General features: G+C 39.5%; 1 protein-coding gene across 1 annotated transcript in view; it reads right to left on the bottom strand.

The window, feature by feature from the left end:
- The window catches only part of LOC143032177 (uncharacterized), a 164,169-nt gene that overhangs the window by 14,622 nt on the left and 139,547 nt on the right, over nucleotides 1-10,000 (bottom strand). Inside the window, exon 6 of the mRNA XM_076196645.1 lies at nucleotides 1-103. This exon is cut by the window's left edge and continues 12 nt beyond it. Coding sequence (XP_076052760.1) covers nucleotides 1-103 — 103 coding nt within the window. The remainder of the gene's footprint in view (nucleotides 104-10,000) is intronic.

Here is a 10,000-nt window from a genome sequence, read left to right as displayed (position 1 = left end):
AGCAGGATGAAGACTGTGGAGATGAGAAGGAGCATCTTGGTGATAGAGTATTGCGTGCGGGTGGAGAGGATGCTCCGAGGATTAAGCTTGTGGTCGGTCAAGACTGGAAAAGAGTAGAAGGGAGAACAACATTTAATTTCTATTTACCTATTAATTTGACGAAGGTCTGGTCATTAACATTTTATCATTATTATAATAATAATGATAATAATTCGAATTTTCTATAAAAAAATAAAAATAGAAAAAATTAAGTAAACAAATGTCGAAATAATATATACAGGAGTTCATGAATGCATGTATGTGTTATACCTTAAACCATGCATTCCATACTTAGAAATATACGTACATAAACACAAACATAGGCGTCCTTACCATCATCATAGATTTTTATGAATAGTATCCTTGATTACTATACCATTTACATTTACGTAACTCTGTATTTAGAACATTCACACATTCACCTTCATACGCACACATGTATATATCAAATTCGTTTTACATGTAGTTCAATAAGGTATTACAAAGTATATATGTACAAATAAATCAACATCTATTATTGTAATAGCTAGCATATATAAGGCATGTGAGATGATGCGCTGTCAGCGTATGACGCACTGGCTTGTCAGTTCCTGTCTCTAGGCCTGTGTGTGTTCAGTGTACGGCTAAAAATCGTACAATTAAACGGCCTTCAAGAGACAGCATTTTTTTTTTATTAATGTTGTAGTTATACATTTAAGACTACAAAATATGCATAAAAACAGATGTCATCTTTGGATAACGATAGATTACCAAGATGCATGAATTTAAACATATATAATTATGCACACATACATATATATATATACATATATGTATATAAATATATATATATAATATATATATACATATATGTATATACACATATATAATTATGTACACATACATATATATATACATATATATATAAATATATATATATATATATATATATATATATATATATATATATATATATATATATATATATATATATATATATATATATATATATATATATATATATTGGTACAAATGGGCAGTAAGTTTTCATGAAGACATGCTTGGTTGAAGACCAGAGCTAACTCTTTATCTACCATCTCCTTAGTGGTATACAAGTTCACTTGCCCAGAAGAAGGTTGTTAGCATCTCCCCAATGCCTCGTACACTGGTGTTACCAATACCTCTGCGAGCAGAGGACTCACTCTGCATGCTCGTGAAGGTAGCATATGAAAAACCATGACACAAACACACAGTGAAACTCCTATCAGACAAAACCTAGTGAAAAACACAAAAATATTTGAACAGTACAACAATCACAAGAAACTATATATCTTAGAGAGAGTGTACATCTCTCAAATTACCCTGTCATCAATATATATACAGACACAGTTACTTCTTTACAGCTGTACAACTAGACTGCATGGTAAAAGCGAACGTTCTGTGACCAAATGTCGTGTTAACACCCGTTAATCCAACTTCAACTTACCTCTCCTAGTATCTTTATATATCTATATTTATATACTGATGTGTATGTTCATTTTTACAGACCTGATGTTGGTTGTATGAGTCAACCGAAAGTTTGTACTTTATATTTTTGTGCAATGTTCTATCAAATAACACCATAGAACTCGGAAGCCTTGTGTCTAACCTCCCTTCGAGTTATAAATAATCCATTCGGAAAATCGAGAAAATCACTAAGAAGATAGTCGACACAGAATTAGCTCTGGTCTTCAATAAAAACGCACACACACACACAATATATATATATATATATATATATATATATATATATATATACATATATATATACATATATATTATATATATTATATATATTATATATATATATACACACACATATATATATATATACATATATATTATATATATATATATATATATATATATATATATATATATATATACCTCCAATCTTACCAACCATCATATTTCCTAATCATAAACATCTGACTCAGACAACACATCACGCCATCGTCGAACAAAGTTACCGACACAAGTACCAAATGTCACCAGACAGTTCATTAACATTTCCTTATGCCATCCAAACTACATTACCGTAACTCCAATACATACATCATGTCAAGGCACACCCACGAGAGATGGTCATTAATTACAATGCAACACATATTATTATTATCCCAAACATATTACATATTTGACAACCTACACCTGACATCCTTAGATAGGCATATTGTTATATATAAACGGGCGATATTGTGTAGCCAAAACTAACGGCTATATATTGGTGACAGCGGTGGTCCACGAGTACTCCAACGCCATCCGAAGAGAGACCGCTCACACCGCCAGTGTAGCTCAAAACTAACGGCTACACACACACACACACACACACACACACACACACACACACACACACACACACACACACACACACACACACACACACACAACTCCCCGCCCACGAGAGTTAGAGTAACGATCCGCAGCGCAGCAATACTGAAACTGTTTCAGCCCTTGGCGGGATTCGAGCCCGGACCACCGTAGTGGCGGCCGGGAACTCTGACCACTTCACCATCGATTCGTGAGAGAGAGAGCGAGAGAGAGAGAGAGAGAGAGAGAGAGAGAGAGAGAGAGAGAGAGAGAGAGAGAGTGTGTGTGTGTGTGTGTGTGTGTGTGTGTGTGTGTGTGTGTGTGTGTGTGTGTGTGTGTGTACGTGCGTATGTGTGAAGAGCCAAATGAATAAACAAATGGATAAAACTAAATAAAACCATTAAGATAAATAGATAGACAAGTAGACAAACAATTAAAGAAGTAGATGTAGAAAGAGACAACACCCTTGGAAGCCCCCCTGCTGGCTCCCGTCGCCGCTCTGGCCGTTTGCCAGGTTGGCCAATGAAGAGGAACGAACGGTGTCGGCACAGGCACCGGCACTACCTCCTCCTCGCCCCGGGCGTTGCTCCTCACAATAGAACCGACACAGTAAGACGACGGCGCGTCGAGCCACTTGATCCCTGAAGATCCAGTACTCTTTAATGGTTTAGCTCCGGCTTACTCTGGACAATCTATTCAGCTTAGAGGATGCTCTTGGGCTCAAAGGGCTAGAAAATTCATCGATTAACCCTTTCATGCCGAGTAATTTCTGTAATCGTCTCGATTTAGCTTTCTTGATGAATCCAAGACGACCGTGGTTAATTTGTTAAACGTGAGGAATTTTTTTTCTATCTTTTGCCAGACGATACCTTTCGGTTCATAAGAACATCTTGTCGCTGAAAAGCGAACGACTTCGATTTGACCAACGACAAGCGATTCTGTTCAGGTCCTCAGGGAGTTGTCGTTTCGTGTGTCCAATACCCACGGAAACTGGATATTGTCCTGTGCATTTCTCTCCCTTTGTCCCCAGGCTCTGAGTTCATACTGCTATATAGACGGCTGACGGTGGCTGGTTAAATTCGACACGTGGCCTTAAATCTATTACTTTACCTTCCACGTGTCGCTAACTCCGAGAGAAAGGTTCAGTCCAGTTTGACCTTATGTATACATACATACATACATACATACATACATACATACATACATACATTACATACATACATACATACATTAGATAGATGCATACATACATATATGTACATATATATATGCATGCTGTCACGACCCACGCATGATATGTGTTACATCTTATAACTATACATGTAAAGGAAAGTGAAACTTTGATTTCATGGTGCTGCGTAGTGTTACACAGATTGGAGATGACCGGGCGTAAGCAACATGACGTCACAAGCTTCTCTATTTCATAAAAGTGTGTGACGTCACGTCCTTATTATTCAATCATTATGTGACTATTATGTGTTTTAATGATGTTAACTTATATACTCTATTATAAAAAATCCTATTCCATACATATATTTATATTGTAGTCTGATGTGCATTATCAAATTCTCGTGTACATTTTGAGTGGTCTACCAACGATCGATAACTTCTCAGCTAGACTTGAGAAAAGAAACAACTCATCAGTTGGGCTCTGCCGTATGAAAACTACGGTTTAACATTTCAGAATTACATTTGAGAACTTACCGGTCACCTTTGTTTTAACCAGCGTAGATTCTCTAAATGTAGATACTTTAGAAATTCGAATCTTGAAGGACTCCTGAACCGAAGACGTGATCCTTAGTTAGAGGTTTCCAAAAAAGCTGTCCTTCTTCGTCCTGAGCTCAGGGTAATCTCATTATTGTTCCGACGTTAGTGCGCAAAGTATTCCAAGGGACTCTTACGAGTTCGAAAAGAGCTCAGAAGGTCACGGGTTAATATTTACTTTAAGCCATTTCTCATAGTTAATTCCCGATTTATTGAACCAAAATTGTTACATAGATTTGATCAACAAAATAAAAAGGAGCCTGGGAGTTTAATCGTATCTTATCTAAAGTTACGATAGGCGTGGTTCGACGTTTCAGGAAAGTCTCCTGAACCGAAGAAAATAACACTTTGAGGGAAAGTTTCCCGAACTAAGGTAAACACTAAGATTCCCAATAACAATTACCACAGCCGAAATATTAGACATTTTTCTAAAAATCATTTGCACCACCTCTTATAATTAATCAAGTAGCACCCTAAATCTTATAAGCCTCAAGACTTTATATATTCAATCCTCAAAGCTATCTTTCAAGAACCAGCGAAGATGGAGCAATTAGGCCGACACTAAAGCAAGAAAAAGACTTCTTTTCAAATGTTCTACTTGACCTGAAGTAAAAACAAACAATCTCGAGCTTTCTAAACAAGACCCTTTCATCTAATGAATGGTGGTAAGAACTACAAGTTATCCTCAATCAGATAGAAATTTATTCAAAGTAAATTAAAGACTTTTATAAGCTCCAGATCAAAGAAAATATTTTCGGTGACAACAGTAAAATTAAATCATTTCCGAATCAGGGAAGACATATAATTGACAAGCAGTTCGTTTACTCAAGTTTTCAAATGTAACATATACTTGACATTTATCTTACAAAGTTTACTAAGTCTATTTGAATGATTAAGTGATATGGTGATTCTTATATCCATCATACTATATCTATCATCAGTTATTTTGTGTGTTTAGAATAGAGAATTTTGATGTTGTGTTTATAAGATAGTAGTAAGAATTGATAACAATAGCAATATACTAGAAATAATAATAATATTGATAATAATCTATATATATAATAAGAGAGCTATCCGTCTGTCCGAAGCCTTCCAGAATTACTGACGACTGATTGGCTGAGAGCGGTGACGTCACGGCAAAGGAGACGACTGATTGGCTACGAGCGAAGCGAGAGTGGTGACGTCACGGCAACGGAGACGACTTATTACCCGAAAGCGGTGACGTCACGGGAACAGAGACGACTGATTGGCTGCGAGCAAGACGAGCTCACCCAAAGGGCCAAGCCCCCGGATGCGGAAAAATAATAATAATAATGAATTAAGAAAATAAAATCTGTCACTATTTCAAACTCATTGAATGAAATATTCCTAATGGCCTTGAAAAAAAAAATGACAGAGCGTTTGAACGCGAATAGATTATTTATATTCACGAAAAGATTATTACATTGGATGAACAAGACATGACGTCACGTCGTTTCAGCGCGTCCGACATGACGTCATGTCGTTGCAAAGGAATCAAAGTAGTTTTATTCAACTCAGTAAAGCAAAGCATTAACTCTAGAACTTCTTAGCACTTGAATAATTTTACTGGAATTGTTTTTCACACAAATAGAAATTTCTAGAAACAATAACGGAAGTGCCCGACGATAATAATCACGATCTATGCAAATGTTAATGAATGAAAGTGATTCGTCGGTTGTCAGTCTGTAATCAGCATTTGCATGGTGAACACCTATCAAATACGCTCGCTAACTTTCTACTATTCCACTATTTGAAATTTGATTACCATGGAAGAAAACAGAAGAGTAAATACAAGGAGACTGGTTCAATAGTTGAGACGAGTCAGGCAAACCGGAGAGCAGAGGGAAGAACAACGTAGGAGAAACACTGAGAGACGTCGCGAGCTTCGCCTTGCGCAGTTACAGGAGCGTCGAGGACAGACAGCGGTAGAAGATGCAATTCGACATCGCAGTGCAAGGGAACAACTGTCTCAAGAACAACGTGAAAAGATACAACGACAGGATGCAGCACAGCACAGAAGAGTACGTCAAATGAATCAGCGACGGACTTTCAATATGGCTCGGCAGCGTGACATAGATGAATTTCTACAGGTTGTTATTGACATCGCATGTCATAATTGCGGCCTTAAGTACGTTTTCGACACTGCAATGCTTTGATGTTTCTTGGAAAACGACCAGGAGGGACGCTTAACAATCCCAATTTTGGAATTTACTGTAAATCAAGAGTGATTAGAATTACAAATATACCTGAGTTACCTCAAGAGCTATCTGACCTCTACATTACTGACACCCCAGAGGTGAAATATTTCAGATGCAATGTTAGGTTCAATAGCGCATTGGCAATGTACTCTATGAAAGTAGATGATGCAGTAATATTAAGAGGAATTTCTAATTACAGAATCCACGGAATTGTTTCCAGATTAATTATAGTTCTCATAGTTTTCCCTCATCTTACTTTTCAAACAGTCCCTGAATGTTCGCTCCTTCTCTTCAACCACCTTCTTCACTTCATCCCACCACTCACTACCCTTCCTTCTATCCCTCCCCTCGTTTCTTTCTCTCTCTCTCTCTCTCTCTCTCTCTCTCACTCTCTACGGTAAAGAAATACACGGATATTTTCAGAGAAAGTTGAAATGAATATTTGCATCAAATGAATTCAATAGAAAGGTATAAATATTTTCCTAATAGGAGAAAAAGTAATACGAAATAAATGGCCATCACACACTCGAGATCAAGAACCTGATTGACTGACTGACAGATGGGTCGGTTGATTGAGGCGTTGGCGTGATTTGCGTTCGAGAGAAGACTGACGACGTGATGATGCCTCACTTCACTCGTACGTTTGCAAGACTCACCACGAGTGAGGGATTCAAGTGTGGAGGAAGAGACGCAACATTTCATTTTCCACTCCCAAGAAAGTGTTTTGATCTAGTTTCACGTCCTATTTTTGTTAAAGCGAGAATCATTACTTGGTGTAGTCTTCGTTAAGTCTAATACGAAATGTGCTCAGCCGAAGAATTTCTTCTCTCTAACGGGAAGCGATTTTATTCAGTTTAGGAAAACCCCACTATGAGCTTAACCAACTAAACCTCATATAGCATGTCGAACAGTATGAATACTTTGTCCTGATTAAAGCCTGATGATTCCATTCAACTATGAAATAAGTAATTTCCTGTTGTTGTTTTTTATTATTACTTTGTCGCTTTGCAGTGTCGCTGCCCTGCATGCATTGTCTGCTTCACTGGGGCGGTCGAGCAGGGTAGGATTTGGATTGTGATTATTTGGAAGAAAACGCGGAAAAGAACGCTAACCCAGCCACACTGTAGATCTTGGCTGTCTCCCTCAGGTGCTGGACTGCCCATTAGCTGCCAAAAACGGGGACGATGAAGGACAACCACAAGCATTAGAAGGTGGAGGAGGAGGAGGAGGTCATTATGCTAATCACAACTAATTCCTTCGGACGACGAAGGAGTTGGCACCATCTCAAGAGGAAAAAGAGATTTCTCAAGCATCTCATCATCTTTTGATCCCTTTAGGCTAAATGAAATTACCTGGCACCAGCCAGAATAAGATTTGTAAAAAATTCCATAGTAGAAAAGGAATGACTCAATTTAGATGACCTTAACCCTCATAGCCCATGATTTTTAGTTAGGCATAATAGAATCTCCATCTGGGAGTCTGAAACATTCTCTCCATCTCCCAGGAAGACCGACTAATCTCTTGTCATCGAACCTCAGGAGGCTCAGAATGGATATACTGGCTTTCTGAGCTAAGCCACCCGCCTTTAAAGAGATCACTCCAGTTAATGAGTGTATGGTGCTCGTGAGGTCGAAGCACACCTTGGGATCTCCTTTACTGCACCATATACTACTACCAAGACATGTGAATTTGAAGACGTTTTATGCCAAGATTGCCTCTATCGTCAATCAGCGCCTTCCACGGGATAAACTAGTCTTCAGTGATCTCAATGCAACTGATGGCGTCGACAGAGTTGGTCATGAAATATGTGTTGGATTTCATGGTTCTCTGTCTGAGACATGAACATTAGATTTTGACTTGAAATTTCTATGTCTATAGTACCAAGTGCCTTCGGAGAATAATGGGGCATCGCTGAAATAACTATTTATCAAACTAATAACTGATCCGTATTACTCAGTCAAGGTATACCAGGATAATTCGTGAGAAGTAATTCTGGTTACATGGGCGTCCTTTGATGTTGATCCCAGCTACAGGGTGATCTCCACAAGATGACAACCCTTGTTGGAGGAGACGAAGGAACGTCCACAGATTTCACAAGTGGGATAAGTCTACCCCTCCTGCCGAGAACTGTTTGGAATAGGAAGGGTGTCTGTATGGGAGCTTGCTCTGGGAAGCCGTGGGAAATAGCGTCGGCGTGTGAGTGAAGCGGCGCATCTCCCGTCATATCCTATGGACTGATAACGATAAATAGATTCATCTTACGTGAGTCATAATATGGGAATACACTAGCAATCTCTATAGAATTATTATACATCAGCATGAATAAAATCTGCAAAATGAGTCATCGTTGAGTTAAAAAAAAAATGATTGAAATGCGACAATGAGTAAAGGTTCGGTATTCTTAAATCGGCAAGGAAACCCGGTTCAGCTTGGTCGAAGTCTGCCGAGGCTGTGTGGTACATGAACGGCGCATGCTCGGTGTATGACGTAAATCGCCCTTTCCGGAAAAGAGGTCCCGCGCATTATCAACTAGGTTAAAACTCTGAAACCCCATCGCTACCGAGGTGATGCCGCACAGGTGATTGAAACGGCTTCGCGGCAACACCACAATAAATGAATGGCAAGGGGCCATCCGGCGTGGATGGGGCACGGAAATAAACAACTGGTGACAGATAAGAGTAAAATGGAACTAACGGGGCTAACGAAGTGAGCTGCATTTCAAGGTCATGTCGTGGCATAGAAGTGACATCGACAAAGTCAGATTTGCTGGCATCGTTAGGTTTTAACATGAAGTCAGATTAGTTGAAACTAGCAGCCATGTTGTCAGCTTGAAGGACGAGAGGTGGATAAAAGTGATAAGGCGGTCGATAATTAATTGGGGAGGTTCTCGAGAAACGAGAATAAAGGGGAAGGGGGTGCGTCCCTAGCTGTTTTCGCTGACTCGACGGAGTTTGTGGAGGTGTAGTATTACAGGGTGAGGGGTGGGGGTGGGGGTGGTGCTATAACCTCCAACTTCGAGAAAAGAGAGATGAATTGGATATGGAAGGGGAGGGGCGAACATTAGCCTCAGCGAATTTGTTGTCTCGCAAATAGCTCCGGCAGTTCAATACTTGTATGGATTCTTAACACAGAGCTCCAGTAACTCCGTGCTTGTATGGATTCGAAAATTTGCGGCAGTGGGGAGGTTCTACTTTTTTCCCTCGTGCACGGTTCCGACAAAATAAATATGGTGAGATTGGTTCCCAATTGCGTTTAGCCGAGTGAGGCGGGCGAGCCGTCTTCGTGCATCAGAGCGCGCGGTGCCTCGGCCTGGACTTTGCCTTAAGGGGAGGGCGAGGTAGGTGAGAGACAGTCTAGGGAGGGAGGTTCAAGGTGAAAAGAAGGAGGAAGAGGAAGATTAGGAGGATGAGGAAGAGGTGGAGCTGAAGAAGGCTGAGGAGAATGGATAGGGGAAGAAAGGGGAGGAAGAGGAGGAAGAGCTTATGCTGAAGAAGACGGAGGAAGATAGTAAGAAAGAAGAGGAACGGAAGTGGGAGGAGGGGGACCAGGAGTGGGAGAGCAATTTCTGAAAAAAAAAAAGAAATTATGACTTTTTTTTTTTCCTTTTTTTTTGCAACATATTTCAAAGAAGAAAAAAGAAAAAAAAAACA

This window comes from Oratosquilla oratoria, chromosome 1 (genome assembly GCF_046742065.1).
Source record: "Oratosquilla oratoria isolate Oo_2021 chromosome 1, ASM4674206v1, whole genome shotgun sequence".
Taxonomy (NCBI): domain Eukaryota; kingdom Metazoa; phylum Arthropoda; class Malacostraca; order Stomatopoda; family Squillidae; genus Oratosquilla; species Oratosquilla oratoria.
Note: the sequence above shows the minus strand (reverse complement) of the source record. Positions and strands in the feature narration are given on the sequence as shown.